We start from the raw sequence: 16,799 nt of genomic DNA on the forward strand, positions 1-16,799 counted from the left end.
TGGGGTAGTGTCAGAAAGGTCGAACGGATGTCAGGCCAGGAAGGTGTTGTGGAGGAATGAGACGAGGGGGAGAGATGAGGGTGACAAAGCCCACGGTGTGTCGAAAGCGGCGGCGGGGTGATACCAGCGGCAGTGGTGTGAGAGACTCAACCTCCGAGGGTGGAGGAAGGAAAGAGATGGCTCTTCGGCTCTGCAGCTCTGCGGGATGCTGATGCGGGCACTGTGAGCCGGGGGCGGGCTACTCGGGTGCACAGGCTCTGCGGATTCGCGTTCCAGTTGCAGTGCCGAGAGGAGGCTGGGCTGGGCCGGGCGCTTGTCGCTGACGCGGGGTGCGCGGGTGGTCGGGGTTAAGGAGGTTGGACCGGCTGAAGGGCAGCGCGGTGGTAGAGGGCGAGGGGGAGAGGGGAGAAAAGCGAGGACGTAATAAAACAGCGATGGCGGTGTGTGTGCTCGGTGTCGGGCCTCGGGGCGGCGGCGATTGATCGAGGTGGTATGTGGTCGATGCAAGAGTGCTGGAATGGAATGCTTACAGATGCAACCAAGTCTTTGTGGTAACGATAAGGAAGTGTGAGCGGATGGCGTACGGTGTGTGTGCGAGGCTGTAGGCGGGTTGTGTGCTGGTACGCGGGTGAGGCACACTACTAGGTGAGTGTGACTTTTGGCTGGCGCCTGCGGACGCTGGGCTCTGGCGCTCTGGACTATGAGCTATGAGCCGGCTGGGTTGGGCTGGTTACTGGCGGCGGCGCTTCAGGCTACGGGTTACGGGCTGCTTGTTGGCGACTTTGGTGTGCTGGCGGCGTACCCACGCCCCGGGCCACGGCTACGGCTTTGGCCCATGCATCCTAGACGTCAGACGTCAGACGATCAGGTCACAAAAAAGGTACGCCATGTCCTGACAGACCTGAGGAATCAGGAAGCGAACAACCGTCCTGCACCGTCTCCGACCCGTTACTAATCCCCAGTGCTAATCCTCACCTAGCACTCCCCAATGTCGTGCCCGACGTGCTAATCATCCAACCTAATCGCCACCCCGCGCACGCTCGGCGTGCCCGGGCTTTCGGTCTATGAACAACCATTGCGTCAGGATTGGCCTGCCCGGCCCTGGCCGCCCTGACTATGACAGCGTTCCTGACAGCTCTCTAGCTTTTTTCGCCTGCTCATTTGCATTGTTCCTCGGGCCTTGCCCCCACTCTGCGTCACTGACGGCCTGACTCCATGCTCGTCCATGCCACTCCGTCGTCCCTGCTGCCCGCTCTCTCCTGCCTGCAGACCGGTGCATGCGCGAGCCTGCGCACCCTGAAGTCGCTTGCGTGCGTCCTGATAATCTTTCGTATTAGCCCGGGAACGCACTTTGTTAAACCTTTCAAGCCCGAACGCAGCGTAAGCGACCCGCGACCCGGCAACCCGATGACCTTCGGGCTTGCTCAGCTGCGGAAATGTGAATCGGACGAGGCAGTCGTCCGAAGGATTGTACAGACTCGTAAGCGAATGCTCGCTCGATTACAATCCCGGGCAGAGAGCGACGAAGGGTAAGACGGACACTTGCATCCTGGGCCGCACGCGTACTACCGCACTCAGTTGTTGCTAGCGAGGAGACCAGAGTCTGCGGCACGCCCGGCGCCGGCGCACGGCCAAGTCTCGACCGCAATGTATCGCTTACATCTGCGACACCCGTGCTGGCGTTGGTTCCTGCGCTCGAGCGCTGCCGCAAGGCAGCGCGGGTCCGTAATGAGTAGATAGCAGTACTTAGCGACGTTAGCGCCTCATCCGCCTCGCTCGCTCGTCTCTTCTCCTCGGCAGTGTTCAAGTGTGACGCAAGCGCAGTCGCGGCAGTTGCCTAGATGCAGATTCAGCCCGGAGCGGAGATCTAACTGAGACGTTTCTCCTGCGTCAGCTGCCCCCGATCGTGCATGATCGATGGGCCGATGAGGCGCCTTCAAATCAAAGAGGCAACGTTACTGAAAGCGAGGGGCGGCCGCGGACATCTGGTCAGCTGAATAATATATGGTCTCCTGCGAGCTCCCCCACGGCGCTGAGACATGCTTGTTGCGCTCGCTCTCATTTGCTCGTGCGCTCGTTGTTCGGCCAAGTGTGCAGGACTCTTTGGAATACAGGAATGCACTCCAGGACACTCGAGGTTTGCTGGACAGGCAGCACGGCCAACCAGCCACAAGCAGCACGAGCACGCATCGGACTAAAACATGCACCAGTGACCTCAGTGGCGTTATGGGTCTCGAGCTGGCGCATTGCACGCATTGGCGCCTTCTCCACCTGGCCTGGCGGGCAGGCAGGCAGGCGCATCGGCGCGCCGGCGCGTTGGCGCACTGGCGTTCTGGCGCAGCAGTTTGGCGTTTTTCTGTTCCAGCTGTGCTTCCCCAATGCTTCTGCCACACACAGAGCAGTCCTGAGTTTTTTCTCCCTTCCAGCAAAGGCAACCTAAAGCTCGCTTATACCTTCGGTGTCCGTCACCGAGCCCCGAACCCGCATTCCCTTCCTCCGAATCCGCACGGAGCACATGACGACCGAACCCAAGGATACCGCGAGGACGCACACGCACACGATGGTGACTACCCCCCTCCGGCCTCTCCTGCCGTTTCTCGTCAAGCTCGTTTGGACTAAGCTTTGTTAGGTTTTTCCCGCCCAGGGCCCGAAAGGTCTGAACCGAGGCTAACACCAAGCCTTATGACGTCAATGGCTGTTGGGCTTGGTGACACACTGACGTCACTCCGGGCGCTCACTGGCTTCGCCGAACCTTATGGGGCGGAGAGGTTGTGACGTCACGTCTGACGGCCAAGCGAAGCTCAGACTTCGAATCACGTGAATAGGACACACGTGGACCACGTGAGACACTCATGGTTTACAAGTGTTCTTCGTGTCAGCTGTCAGTGACAATCTGATAAGATCTGGTCTGTTCAGTTACGTAACCGAGTGCTGTTCATTGGTTACGTAATCAACTCCAGAGGAATGCAGCGGCTTCCCCGATCTCGGGCGGGGACTAGGGCAAGCTCGTTCCACCGTGCCGCCCCACAACACCTGGTTCGGAACAGTTACGAGACCTCCGCTCGTTGCTGTGTTCGGCAGCGCTCACGGCCCCGTTCGGTTCATCAACGAAGGCGCCGAGACATTCCATTGCCCGGTTCCGATCTCTGCATGACGCGTTCGGCCCTTCCAGGCTCTGCCGTTGGCGATCGTAGTTGCCTGTCAGAAATGTCTTGGGATCTGAAGAGGGCGCGGTTTGTTGGTCGTTGCAGATGTGGTATTGGAGTTGTAGTGAGACGATGAAATAGCAGCGGTGAATGGGGCCGGAGCCGTGTCTATATCTGGCGCTCCGAATGGAGCGGTCCATGCTCGCCAGGTGCTGCGGGAGCGGAAGCGGCAGCCAACGGCGGAGACGGCGAACAGCGAAAGGGGCGGGTAGCAGATTCCAGTATTCTTAGCTGATGCAATCCTCAGACATGATACAATGGCAGAACAACAATGGCGGTCTCGTGGCGTGGCCGCCCGCTTGCCGCCTGCTGCGCCCCTGCGACGCTGGGTCAAATGTATCATCTCACAAATCCCCACCGAACCCGTCGGGGAAGGCGCCACCCATTCATGCCCATTCAGCGTCTCCCATGCCCAGCAATCAGACCTTGCAATCGCGCCACATTCATCGTTTTCCTCTGCCTAACGGACTGCGTGCTGCGTTCTCGCTGCGAGCGCAGTTTGTCGGCGCACACTAGGTCAGCCATTCCTCTACTGTGCGTTTCGAACTCTGACAGATTTTTCGGTATGCTGGGATGTTGCATGTCAAAGACGAGCGCGGCAGCGAAATCGGACCCGGAACCAACATCACAGCCTTGGGTTTCATGCCTCGAGCCAGGTTGGGTTGATCAGGTACGGTTTGGATTCCTGGGCGGGAAGCAGGGGCTTGGCCGACCAGAGAGAGTTTGGTGAAGCGGAGGATCCAGTTTTCTGGCTCAACTGGGGACTCGCGCATTCAGGCTCCTGCCTGCGGTGCCCTTCATTCGCCGCGTTTGTCTTCCTGCGCTTCACCTGAAGTGTAGACTCAACAGGGAGCTGCTTGCAAAGGCTGAAGCATACTCAGCGGGTTGACGGCCCGTAGCCGCCTGAAGGGCTGTCCCTGCGTCTCCCATTTCCGCCCCTGGGCTGGCGGTGCTGACTTCCGTCCCCTCTCGTCAGTGTTACGAAACGTCGAAAACCTGACCGCACCATAGCCTGCCATGCCGACGGGAGCTGGCGGCTTTGTATTCGTACGCCCCGCCCCCTCCCCGCAGAGGAAGCTCTGCTTGCGCCGCTGCTACCGAAGATTTCAGACGTGCGAGTGCCTGCACGCTGCAGCCCCTGTCGCCTGGGGGCGCGAAGGCGAGGCATGCGTTTGACCCACTCCCGCTAAGTTGCTGGCCGCTCCGCCAGCCTGCCCACTGCAGCTCTGGCGGTGTCGCAGTCGTCGCAGCAAAGAATGCATTCGCGTCCGGCTTTCCATTTCAGCATCTCACACTAACTCATTCACTATCCTTGATATCGGTGCTGCGGCGAACGCGACTGCCAGCTTATCCCTCCGACAGACTCCCCCGAGCCTCGATCTTCCCACGCCTTTCGTGCCCGCCAGCCCGCGTTGCTACGGCCGCACCGCTGCAGCCTTAGAAATCGATCGGCACTCCTGTTTGTGCAACTTTTCTTGTCTGCTGTGCAACTTCAGCTCTTCCTTGTCTCTCATAACTCGCTACGGTCCCTCTGTCGACCGCCAGAACTTTGTCCGCCTCACCACCCTTCCCCTTCCTCCGGCATGCTCGTCTTCCTCCTCGCTGCGCCATTACTGGCCCTTCCTGCCGCCGCAATCACGACGAACGAGGGCTCCGTATGTCTCGACTCGTGTGCCTCCTGGTCAACAACACTGGAACACTGCCGCAACACATTCAGCGATAAGAGTGAGTTCTCGCAGACGCTTGGGTGAGCTGACATCCAGACGCCCTGCAAAAGGACTACTTCTACTCGAACCAGTTCCTCGCCTGTCTCTGCACGGGCCAGAACCCGAACGGCGAGTACGGGAACACGACGATAAGCCAGTCGGCGAGCAACTGCGAGTCGTGCTCGACGACGCCAGCGCTCATCAAGAAGGACCTCTCCGTGAGTTGTTTTCGCCAGCTTGCCAGCACAGGGTGGGAGTCACCGCAGCCACCCTTGTTTCAAGTCGGCTGGGGTGTGCGCTAGTCGGCGACCCTGTTCCTCCGCCCTGCGTCTAGCCTATCGGTCCGCAATTCGACAATTCGGCGGGTGATGGCGAACAGCGCGGCGTGCGAGCCGGTGGCCGTGCGATGCGTTTTTCTGCTGTGCACGTGTGCTATGCTTCGGTTTGGAGATCCAGGAGCTGACAACCAGACGTTTATCAACCTCTGCGCCGTGCAGGCCCAGAACGGATCAGCAGCGAACTCGACGTTCTTCGCGCCTGTCAGCTACAAGACGGGCGACGACCAGGAGATCAAGGACTCGCTGGAGAAGCACAGTGCCGCCCTCCCCCTCGTCTGGAGCGGGGCGCTGCTCACCGCCGCACTCGGGGCAGCGCTTTCGGCCCTCTAAGCTTATTCTCGATCGCCGTCACACTCTGTGCCCGGCCAGTCACAATTCGCCCCTCTGCCGCTCTGCACGCACCCAGCGCGGCTGTCACCCGCGAACTGTCGCTTCCTGCACTTGAAAGTCACCCCGCAGAATGGCTTGCGACATCCACGACATTTTCACCCTCACCTGTACAACCTGATGACATCGACGAAAGTACGATATCGCAATTCGGCCGTCCGCACGGCACGCCGAATTGCACTGTAACCTACTCGACACTGTCCTGCGCTCCCCTCTCGAGCGACATCTTCAAGCATATCCACTAATCCATAGACACAACCACGAGCATTGTACATCCCGACAGACAACCACTAGACGGACACTCATAGACACTTCCGATGTAACATACCTCCCTATCTTCAAACGAGCCCCGTTGCCATGGCGACTGTGCCAGCTGCCTAATGCTGTGCCTCAGAACGCGTCTGGGGTGAAAGCCTAAAGGCCGTCGGGTCCGATCGGCGCACGCATGCGGCGCACGTTTGACCGACCCCCGCGCGGAGCATGCGGTGACGGTGAGCGGTCCCCCACGCCTTCCCCGCTGCCCCGTCCCGTCGTCGATGACGCGTGAGAGCAACTCTCTTGCTCGTATCAGCATGAGGGATCCAGCACATGGCCAATGCAGAACACGAGAGGCAGCAAGTCAAAACGACCAACTATGACGATCGCGCCCCGCCTGAATCGAAGCATAAATGTTGACTCTCACTTGTTCCTTCGCTAGATTCAGAGATGCATAGCATGTGATCGTCGTTGTTCGTCGTCGCCCGACTGGGCACGGCAAACAATCGAGCGGTCACTTGTGTCTGCGTATTTACGTAACGAGCACTGCTGGGTGGCAAAGGTGGAGGCCGCGTGAAACTCGCGTGTGACGAAATGTCGAGATTTCGAGAGGGGAGGAAGATCAATACGCATCTCGGTCTCTCACAGCCTTACCCACAACCAAATCTACGACGATGAGGCCAGCAATACTCCGCAGGGTTGCGGTAGCCTCGCAGCGTCGGCTAAAATCGACGGCGGCCAGCCAGCGCTCGGCAGGGAGCTTGCTCGCGGACTTTGACGCCCTTCAGGCGAAGCGACCAGGAGCGAAGGCGAAGAAGAGCAAGTCGAAGGCCGCCGTTGTCCCCGAATCTGCGCCTGAACCAGCCGTCCGGACCGCAAAGAGCGCAAGACCCGAAATTAAGTACAAGAACAGCATGGTGACGAAGAGCCAGGAACGCCTGGCGTTCTTTGCCGGCGACGAGGTCGACTTTGCCGGCGGCGACATTGAGGCGGCGGAGGACGTGCCCGGAATCGAGGTCGGACGCGTCGTCGAGCTGCGACGGTGAGTAAAATGAAAGCTAAGAAAAGTGCGGGCATAGCTGATGACAGATCGTACATGACGACCATTGGCGTCGTGCTCGCCACGATCATGCTCGATGGCCGAAGACGTCTTCTCGTGATGCGCGCCACGGGCGAGATCTGGCCCGCCGTGGAATCAGACGTGACCTTCGTCATGCCGCCCTCCTTGATTCCGAAAGAGGTGTCGGCAGGCTGTTGGTCACCGCAGCTGCTCCAGCTCTGGGCTACGGGGCAGGACGTGGGCATGGCGTCTGCGAGCGAGCAATCGGATCTGCTGGGCCGAAAGGAAGCCGAGGCGATGGCCGACTGCCGGCGACAGGCGTCAGCGTTCCTGCGTAAAGTGCAGCGCGAGACGGAGCGCATGGAGCGGCACCTCCTCGCTTATGGCGTGGGCGGCGCTGAGGGTATCTGGGAGCGGTACGCGGACGACGTGGAGCGGCGAACAGTCTCCGCGCACGAGGTGGCCATGACGCTGCTCAACCTGAAGCGGCCGATTGGGAAGAACACGCTCCCGACCTTCGCGGCGCACTGTCTCCTCATGCGGAAGCCCGAGTGTTTCGTCGCGGACGAGAGGGGCGTGTGGGCATCGGGGCGATATCTCGTTCGTTCCCGTCGCGAGCGCGAGCTGAGGCAGCGTGTCCGCGACAGAGTCTTCAGCGACGCACCCGAGATGCGCGCCTTTGCCAAGCACGCAGAAGAGGTGAGGGCCTCCCTCGCCGCCGACCAGCCTGCCATGGAGTGGGAGGACGCGGATCGCGAGTTTCTGCACGTGCTGACGCTCCCGATGGTCGAGACACGTTCGACGCAGGCGCTCCCCGCCGGCCCAGTGGCAAACAGCACGCTGAAGTCGCTCGGTCCTACGTTCCGTGAGGCGGGGAAGAAGGAGCAGGACACGATCGACCAGGCCGACTACATTGCAACGCTTGAGAGCGTAGGCATGATTCCCGCCAGCGACAGTCTGCGCGCCAGCATCGTGCGCGAGTCCGCGGAGCGCGCGGCTGCCATCGACGGGATCCAGCTCCCCGTCAACCCGGCTGGTCGCGATGGGCCGACCGAGTCGGACCGTCTTCTTGATGGACTCAGAGAAGACATGTCCTCCCCGGCGTTCGTCATCGATGACGCTGGCGCAAAGGAGCTCGATGACGGAATTGCGCTGGAGCGTGTTGGAGACGACTACTGGATCCACGTCCACGTCGCGGACCCGACACGCTTCCTTGCTCGCGGAGACGCCCTCGCGACCCAGGCCGCGTATATGGGCTCGACACTCTACTTGCCCGAGGGAACCGTCCCGCTCCTCCCGCACGAGATGGGCAAGGGCGCCATGTCCCTTGGTTCTGGAGACGGAAAGGGGCAGCCAACGCTCGTCATGAGCGCGCTCGTGACTGCCGACGGAGACGTCAAGGACACACGCGTGAGATTGGGCTGGCTGCGCACGCCGCGCATCACGACCTACTCAGCCGTGAACGAGGTGCTCGGTGTTCAGCCCCCTGAGCGCCGATACCCCTTTGGGCGCAACCCCGCTCTCTCTGGCAGCGAGGAGCGGGACGTTGCTCCGCTCTCTGAATCCGACGCCGCAGACCTGCGGACCCTGCAGTCTCTCGCCTGCAAGTTGCGCGCGAAGCGGACAGCCTCAGCGGGTCTCGAGTGGGACCAGCCGTACTCTACCTTCTTTGTCCGTTCCGCCCCGCCGCTCACGAACATCTTCAACCCCGCCTCCATCCCTTCCCAACCTACGGCCCCCCAGCCGTTCGAATACGAGTACGCCGTGGACCAGCTCGGCATGTCCCTCCCCAGCGCGCAAATGACGGTCGCCGAGCTCATGATCCTCGCGAACGGCATCGCGGCCCAGTTCCTGTCCGACCGTGGCGTGCACGCCCTGTTCAGAGGCAGTCTGCCTCCACGGGTGACGAGCCGCTCTCGCTCGACCGTCGAGGACCTGCTCGCGAAGCGTTTGCCTGGAACCGCCGTCCTGCCCCCGGGAGAGGTGGAGAAGGCGGCCCTCCTCTGGTCCCAAGCGACGGTCACGCCCGAGGCTCGCGAGGCGTGGCTCATGGGTCTTCCCGCGTACTTGCGCGCCACCTCGCCCCTGCGACGATACGACGACCTCCTGGCCCACTGGCAGATCAAGGGCGCCCTCGCCGCGGATGCGGGCATTGCCGACGCTTCGCTCAAGCCGCTGGAGAAGAAGGAGGTGGAGCGCGAGCTGTTCCGTGCCACGCACGCTGATCGCCGCGCGAAACGCTCAAACCAGGACGCGGTCGATTACTGGCGCGCATTGGCTGTGCGGGACGAGCTACGCGACCCGGCCCTCATGGACAACGAGAGGGGAAGGGTCGACCTGACTAAGCCGATCACGGTCCGCGTCCGTGACGGAGGTGGCATGACGCACGCGGCGGCCTTCTCCCCGGATCTCGGCGGCGGCGTGTCTGTCGAGACCGACCACGCTCTGCCTATCGGAGAAGAGGTCCAGGTCAAGATCTCGGGAGGCCTGACCTGGCCCAAGGCGGTCGTCACTGCCAAGCTGGCGTAATTACATTCGATTACACAATAGAAGACAACTTGTAGCAATTACTATTACATCATTATGCATAGCATCACTCTAGATCCACTCGGTGTCACTGTCCGTCTATCACGTCTACAACTCGCCACGCGGACGCGGCTAGAAGCCCATCCGCATCGGCGGCGGCGGGGGCGGCTGCTGGCCCCGTCCTCCCCGTCCGCCCTGTCCACCTTGCTGGCCGCCATACTGCTGTTGGCCGCCGTACTGCTGCTGCCCCTGCCCCTGCTGCGGGTACTGGCCCTGCTGCTGATATCCGTTTGCGCCGTACTGAGCGTAGTACTGCTCGTACCCCGGATACTGCTGGTATGCCTGAGCAGCGGGCGCGCCGGGCGGAGGTGGGGGAGCACCAGCCGGAGCACCGATCACGTTCGCCTGCGTGAAACCTGCCGGCAGGGCGGGGGCTGCCGGTGCCGGCGCGGCGGCCGGCGGCGGAGGAGGAGGGACGTACGCTGGCGTCGTTGCTGCGTGTCAGCTGTCTGCAAACGGATGAAAAGCTGCAGTCATCCAGTCTCGAGTGACTCTCTGCTGCCGTCGGCCGGGCGGCTTCTGGCTCCCACTTACATCCAAAGAATCCGCCCGACGTCTTCTTCGCCTGCGCAGCGAGCAGACGCTCCGCCGTCGTACCGTGGCGCTCGCCCTTGCCGTCCTTCTTGAACGCGTACTGCACCGAGACCTGCTTGCCGCCGAGGAACTGGTTGTTCATGTTCTCGATCGCCATGTCGCTCGCCTCGAAGTCGTGGAACGACACGAAGCCGTAGCCCTTGGATTCTCCCGTGGCTGGGTCGCGGGCGATCTGGAGACGTGTCAGCTACAGTATTCGCGGCCCAAGCAGCTGATGAATGAAGGGAATCGGGGGGGGACATACCTTGGGCTGCTCCGCGATTGCGCCGAACGTCGAGAACGTGTCGTACAGCGCCTGCTCATCTGTGCTCGGGTCGAGGTTTCCGATAAAGAGGTTGGCGCCGACGTCGAGCTGCTTCTTGTCGTAGCTCGCCTTGTTCACACGAATCGGCTTGCCGAACAGCTTGATCTGGTTCATGATCTTGCACGCGTAGTCGGCGTCTTCCTCGGACAGGAACTCGCAGAACCCGAAGCCCTGGTGCTGCATCGAGATGCGATCTTTCGGGAGGAACACGTTCGCTGGGGTCAGCTAAGCATAGAAGACCCTGAAGCTAAAAAAAGGTTAGATACGCACACACTGGACCCGCCTGCCTGTTCTCGTCAGCTCTGCAAGACCTCCTTAGCTTACAGCATCAGCTCCCAGATCAGTGCGTCCGTACACCGCTCATCGAGGTTGCCCTGTCTTGTCAGCTACCGGCGACAGGGGAGTAGCTTACCAGGTACACCGTCGCCTCCTGATTCCTGTCCTGTTCCGGCTTGTTCTGCATGGCGGCAGTTTTGGATGGTGGATGAGCAAAGCACGTCGTCTGTTATTGCGAGAGCTTGCCTGACGTTTGAATGGTACTTTCAGGTTGGGATCTGCCAATACAGTCACGTGACAAACGGCCACGTGTACGGTTCATGTCGTCGTGGTGCTGGGCGGTGGGTGGCAAAAAACAACAACGCAACGTAGTTACCGGAGCGGAGTGTGCACTGACATTCTTCCCACTCGCCGACCCTTTTGCCTGCACGCAGCCAGCATGACGACTCAGCAGCTGCAGCAACGCGACCTCCTCGTCCTGGTCTGGGTGCATGGGTAAGCTTCGTTGCCAGTTGGAGCTAACTCCAGCTTCAAGGGGAACGACGTAACGTTCGAAGGCTTTCCGGAGCGTGAGTTTTCAGCTTCGTCTTCCGAACGGTTTAGCTGACAAGTTCACAGGCATTGTGCGCATTCTAGAGGAAGCCCATCCGGCACTGAACGTGGTGTCGCACGTCTTCCCGGCGTACCAGACAAGAGGCGAGCTGGTAAGCTATCAAGAGCGATCCATTAGCTGACGACAGAACGCGGCCACCGAGGCTTTCGTCGAGTGGCTCACGGGCCAGGTCGTCGCGCTCGAGAATGGCGGCGGCGCAGGACGGGGCGCAGGAAGCGCCAAAGTCGTGCTCATGGGGCACTCGTGAGCTTCCCATTCACGTAGAAGCTGATGACCAGGATGGGCGGCCTTCTGATCGCCGACGCAGTCAGCCGGATCGTCCAGTCCACGCGTGAGAAGGATCCGCTGTGGCCCAACGTGGTCGCGACAATTGCATACGACACACCGGTAAGCTGTCTATCCCATCCAAGCTGACAACAGTATCTCGGCCTTCACCCGGTATGCTAACTTTTCCGCTTTGTAGCTGACGACAGCACGTATTCAAGCACCAACTCAGCCAAGCCGCATCTTATGCCGAGACGGCGCGCTCCGTCGCAGGCAACCTGGCCATGCTATCCCCATTAGCGCTGGGATGGGGATTCGGCAAAGCGAAGCAGGCCGAGGATCGGGCCGCCGAAGCCGAGTCAGCGAAGGAACGTTCTCCCGCCGCCGACCCGAACGCGCCGGCCACGCCGGCAGAGAAAGCGGGCGGGTGGTGGAGCGCCAAGACGGCCATGGGCATCGGCGCGCTCGCGATGGGCGCGGCGGCCGCCGCGGGGGCGTATTATCGCGAAGACCTGCAGAACACGTTTGCGACGGGCTGGCGCTGGGGGTTCGACCACATGACATTCGTCCGCAACCTGTGGGACAACGAGGGGCTCAGGAACCGTATGGCGAGGATTGAGGAGAATCGCGCCAAGCGGCATGTCGCTTTTGCAAAGTGAGTACGCGAGCGGAGCGAGCGGCGCGAGCACGACCGTGCGAGCGAGCGCAGGATCGCGAGCGTGGCGAGCGCCTCGACTCTTGGACGAAGCCAGTAGAGCTAGATCGCGTGGGCAGTTGTAGCTAACGGACAGCTTCTTCACCTGCCTTCCCCCCAAGCCGCCCCTCCACCCCGACGAGCGGACATTCACGATCCTCCCTCCCACGTCCGACCCACTGCGAGCCTTCTGGCGACCGCAATACAATTCGAAAGCCAAAGACGAAATCGGCGCCCACATGGGCATGTTCAACCCCTCCTCCAATGATGGATTTTACGATTTGGGGTTGCAAGTTAGCAGACTCATTGCGCGGCGACTGTTGGATCCCGAGGCGGCGGATGTGCCGCGTACCCCGCCCTTGGAGAAGAGCCCGGCGCCCGAGCCCGCTGGACCCGCCAAGAGGGCGAGGAAGACGAAGGCCAAGGCGAACGGAGCGCCCGACGAAAAGGACATTATCGACCTCACTGGCGAGGATTAGAGCTTGCCGCTGCTACACTCGTGCTCTCCCACGAACGCCGATACCGACGGCACAAACCACTAGATAGAAGTCTTGTTAAGTTAGTAGAACCCAAAATGCACACGCACGACCACACTCGCCCAATCAGCTGCACCTTCACAGGGCCTGCTCGCCACCGCCGCTGGCTCACTTGCGTCACGCCGGGCTGTCGCCCGGCTGTATGCTAAACTCGTACACTCGCATCGATTTTTTGCAACTACATTCCATGCTCATCATGCACATGACAGGTGGAGGCGTGGCCCGTGGCGCTGGCCCATGGGCTGTGGGGCCGGGCGGGCGCAGAATGATCTGATAATTGTATGGTGAACGAGGGGTTGAGGGGATCGAGGGGAGTTTGGCGGGACTTGGCTTTGCTTGCTTGAGGATAAAGGGGAGAAATGAAAAGAGAGAGAGAAAGAGAAAATAAGAGTAGAAATGGCATAGTTGGAAATGAAGAATTGTCGCGGAGGTCTGGTGTACACATGCGGAGAACTGAGGGTGGTGTTGCGACTGACGTCGCGACTAACCCGCACCCCACAGTCGCACGACTCCGTCGGCACCCGCACTCGCCACAATGGGCAGCTCGGGGTGCGACGCAACGTACGTGACGCCCTCGTCTGAGCGCTGGCGGTGTCCCGTGAGGTCCTGCAGCGACGTCTTGCGCTGCAGGTCCCAGAGGCGGACGCTGCAGTCGACGCTGGCGCTGAGGATTCCCATGGGCGAGAGCGGGGAGAGGGCAAGGCTCGTGATAGGAGCCGGGTGGGCGAGGAGGCCTGGGGCGGGCGGCGTACCCTCAGCGGGCTTCAGGTCGATGAAGTGCAGGTACCCGTCCTCGTGTCCCGTGACGACAAGCGGCATCGTCGGGTGGCTGACAATGGCGTTGACCTGCGAACCCTCCTGGCCGAGCGTCGCAACCTCGCGGTCCTCCTGGACAGAGTAGACCTTGACGAGACCGTTCGAAAGACCGATGAGGACACGCGAGTAATCCTGGTTGTCGGGCGCGAGGCACGTCGGCGTAACGCCCTCGCCAAAGTCCGAGTAGCTCGCCCGCAGCGTCCAGCGCCCGTTGCGCTCCTCCCAGACCTTGGCCGTGCCATCAGCAGACACAGATACAAGCGTGCTCTCTGCTCGGCGAGTGAGGCCGTTCGGCGCGGTCGAGCCGTTGCGCTCCGGTCGCGCTGGAAGCAGACACACGTCCCAGACAACGTCGGTGTGTCCCTCGAGAGTCTGGATCGCGGCCGAGGCGTCGTACGGGGCGTACGGGTCGTGGTCGCGGGGCGGCAGCTTCCACACGCGGATCGTGGAATCCATCGACCCTGAAATAACTACACCGAGGCTGTCTGAGAGCGTGACAGTCGTCACCGGCATGGTGTGACCGCGATAAGTCACGACTGGCTCGAGTTCAGATGAAGGGTGAGGCCTAAGCAGCGTTAGCACGGACGCGAAACCAGATAGCCGGTGTTTATTACTCACTTGGACGACATGACGCTTGGCGTGTCGAGCGCCCATACCTTGACCGTGCAGTCGTCGCCACCGCTAGCGAGCACGAGGTCGGGCCCCCGCGCGATGGCGACGCCGCGCACAATGTCGAGGTGGCTCTTCAGTGTTCGCCGCGTCGTCCAGATGCGGTCTGATCCTCCGTCCGTCTCGTTCTCCTCCTCGTCGATCAGCGTCAACGTAGCTAACTGTTCCTCGTCACTGGCGCGCCTTGGTGGCCAGGGCACCTTGCTGGCGGCCTCGTTTGCAGCGCGCAGCTGGTCGCGCCACGCAGCCTTGGACTCGGGCTTGTAGATGGCAGTCAGGACCTGTCGGGGCTGTTCCTGCTGCTGTTGAGTCTGAGCTTTACCAGGCTCCTGCTTCCCTGAGGCGTCATCGCTCTCGGGCAGGCCTACCGTGCGAGGTGCTGGTGAGGGAGGGGCGTCTGATGTTCCTGCGATAGAACTCCCAGCAGGGGTGGGGTCGGCGGGTCGGGGAGCAGCCGGAGGGGGCGCCGACGTCTCAGCTCCGGCTCCGTTGGGGACTGAATAGCTCTGCTGCTGCTGCTGGCTGCCCGATCCAGAGGAAGCGCTCTCCTCCTTGGGCGCTTCGGACTGAGCCTGCTGCACCACGGAGGGCGGAGCCTTTACGCTGAATAAGGAAGGCAGCGGCTGGTCCGGGAGCGTCTTCTTCGGTCGATCAAGAGCTCCGGGCGGCTCGCCGTTGGACGCCGCATTCTCGTCGACAGCAACAGGAGCTCGCGGGGGAAGAGGGTTCAGAGCTCCGGGCGACGTGAGATAAGTGACTTCCTGCAGACATTGCTTCAGGTACTCGCGGCTGCGAGCGCGAGCCTTAGGATCCCGCTGGGGTCCGCTGAGGTTCTTCCATCCGCTCGTGTCCGGCGAAGGCCGATGAGAAGCAACTTTAGACACGGCAGATCCGTTCGCTTTTGATTGCTGCGAGCGCTCTGTGCACGGATCAGCGGTCTGAACGGGCTTTCGGAAGGCTTTCCGGGCAACTCACCGATGTCATCGCCACCCTCACTGCTTCCGGGGCTCCCTTCCTTCTCGTCGCGGTTCGATGACGTCTCCTCGTCCTTGAGCGCGACGAGACGAGACGGAGGGATGGGCGGGGGCGTGCCAGATGAGACCGGGCGCGAGGTCGTTGATGCCTTTGTCCTGTGATTATGTCAGTACGAAGTTACTACAGCCACTGCAGCTGCGCGGGGCGTGTTTATGTGCGCTCACCTTTCCTGACGAAGAGCGAATTCAAGCATCTTGACGCGGCGTAGCAAATCGACCTTGAGGTTCTCGGCGGACCTGCGCTGCCCCTCAAGGAGGGCGATACGCGCCTGTGATTGTCAGCTCTGCTGCCTGTCTGTGACTGTTCCCGACGAGTGCTTTGTTCGCTCATCTGCGCGAAAACGCAAACTGCGACGGCACAGTGACACGCACCCTCATCTCGGCGCGTTCAATCTCCCACTCGTTGCGGTCACGCTCCCATCGACGCCACTCAGACTGCAGATAGTGCAGGACGTTGGCGAGGTTCATCTCGGGATTCTGGGCCGCCTGCGAGTTGCTTTGGCCGTCGGATGCAGAGTTAGGGCCCATGCCTCCGCCCTGAAGCTGCATGCCCTGGTTCTGCTGCATCTGCTGCGGGCCGGGACCGCCGCCGACGCCGCCACCCATGCCGTTCATCTGCTGGGGACCGCCGGCGCCCATGGGCGGACCGTTGGGGCCGCCCATCTGGTTACCATAGATCTGAGGTGGGTAGCCTTGCGCGTAGTCTCTACGCTGCTGAGGGCGCATCATGGTGGGCGATGGCCTTGAGAAATGTGGTGGTGGTGTCTAGCCGCAGTGAGGACGCGTCAAGCCGGAGGCGAGAAGCCTAGAGCACGACGTCTGTTCTCAGAGCTGCGAGAGCGGGCGAACAAGGACAGTGGCGATTCGTTTTGGTGGTGTTGGATAATGTGTCGTGTGGGTTGATGGCGACGGAGAAGACTTTGAGGTCTAGGCGTAGGACGGAGAGGACAGGAGGACTGGAGACTCGGGGCAGAATGTGCGATCCGAGTGCTTCAAGTCGGTTGGGCCCGTTGCGTCCGTCGCACGACACGGAAGGGGCAAAGGGCAAATAGGCGGGAGAGAATGGAGTGTTGAGTCTAGGCGGGGAGGTGGGACGTGTCGAGGCTCAGCGCACTGCGGGGCCGTCGCGGCGGGGGCGTTGCGGGAGTCGTGAGAGGCCGGGGCGGACGGACAATGCTGATGAGGGGGGTGATCTATACAGGGAAGAGTGGTGGATGACGGTCCTTGACGAGGAGAGAGTGCGGTGGTGAGGTGGATGCGGTGTGGTGTGCGGCGTGCGCGCTGCTGCCTGGTTGCCTGCCTGGGCTGGCTGGGCTGGCTGGCTGTCGCTTGTGTGCTAGTGCTGCACGCCTGGGTGTGCTTGGCTGACTGACTCGCTCCTCTGCGCTGTGTCCTGACCAGGAACTCGTGCAGTGGTGGATCCCCCATTAGGCCATTAGGGCTGGATTAGCCCCCGCATTC

The 16,799-nt window shown here is 61.5% G+C and overlaps 5 protein-coding genes across 5 annotated transcripts; 3 read left to right on the forward strand and 2 right to left on the reverse strand.

The window, feature by feature from the left end:
• Positions 1–4,789: 4,789 nt before the first annotated feature.
• Positions 4,790–5,580, forward strand: A1Q1_05874 (uncharacterized protein; the record flags this gene model as incomplete). Its single annotated transcript, XM_014321083.1, has 3 exons — positions 4,790–4,931; positions 4,984–5,130; positions 5,369–5,580. The coding sequence occupies 3 exons, from the start codon at positions 4,790–4,792 to the stop codon at positions 5,578–5,580; spliced, it is 501 nt and encodes a 166-aa protein (XP_014176558.1).
• A 986-nt stretch (positions 5,581–6,566) lies between these two features.
• Positions 6,567–9,481, forward strand: A1Q1_05875 (exoribonuclease II; the record flags this gene model as incomplete). The annotated part of the gene is made up of 2 exons (XM_014321084.1): positions 6,567–6,934; positions 6,982–9,481. The coding sequence occupies 2 exons, from the start codon at positions 6,567–6,569 to the stop codon at positions 9,479–9,481; spliced, it is 2,868 nt and encodes a 955-aa protein (XP_014176559.1).
• Positions 9,482–9,610: 129 nt separating this feature from the next.
• Positions 9,611–10,899, reverse strand: A1Q1_05876 (uncharacterized protein; the record flags this gene model as incomplete). The annotated part of the gene is made up of 4 exons (XM_014321085.1): positions 9,611–9,972; positions 10,073–10,304; positions 10,377–10,661; positions 10,849–10,899. The coding sequence occupies 4 exons, from the start codon at positions 10,897–10,899 to the stop codon at positions 9,611–9,613; spliced, it is 930 nt and encodes a 309-aa protein (XP_014176560.1).
• Positions 10,900–11,151: 252 nt separating this feature from the next.
• Positions 11,152–12,762, forward strand: A1Q1_05877 (uncharacterized protein; the record flags this gene model as incomplete). The annotated part of the gene is made up of 6 exons (XM_014321086.1): positions 11,152–11,207; positions 11,270–11,281; positions 11,331–11,416; positions 11,633–11,712; positions 11,811–12,112; positions 12,381–12,762. The coding sequence occupies 6 exons, from the start codon at positions 11,152–11,154 to the stop codon at positions 12,760–12,762; spliced, it is 918 nt and encodes a 305-aa protein (XP_014176561.1).
• A 540-nt stretch (positions 12,763–13,302) lies between these two features.
• On the reverse strand, positions 13,303–16,067 carry A1Q1_05878 (nuclear mRNA splicing, via spliceosome-related protein; the record flags this gene model as incomplete). The annotated part of the gene is made up of 5 exons (XM_014321087.1): positions 13,303–14,200; positions 14,254–15,223; positions 15,280–15,434; positions 15,504–15,607; positions 15,711–16,067. The coding sequence occupies 5 exons, from the start codon at positions 16,065–16,067 to the stop codon at positions 13,303–13,305; spliced, it is 2,484 nt and encodes an 827-aa protein (XP_014176562.1).
• Positions 16,068–16,799: the final 732 nt, after the last annotated feature.

The sequence above is a fragment of the Trichosporon asahii genome, assembly GCF_000293215.1.
Source record: "Trichosporon asahii var. asahii CBS 2479 unplaced genomic scaffold scaffold00075, whole genome shotgun sequence".
Lineage (NCBI taxonomy): Eukaryota > Fungi > Basidiomycota > Tremellomycetes > Trichosporonales > Trichosporonaceae > Trichosporon > Trichosporon asahii.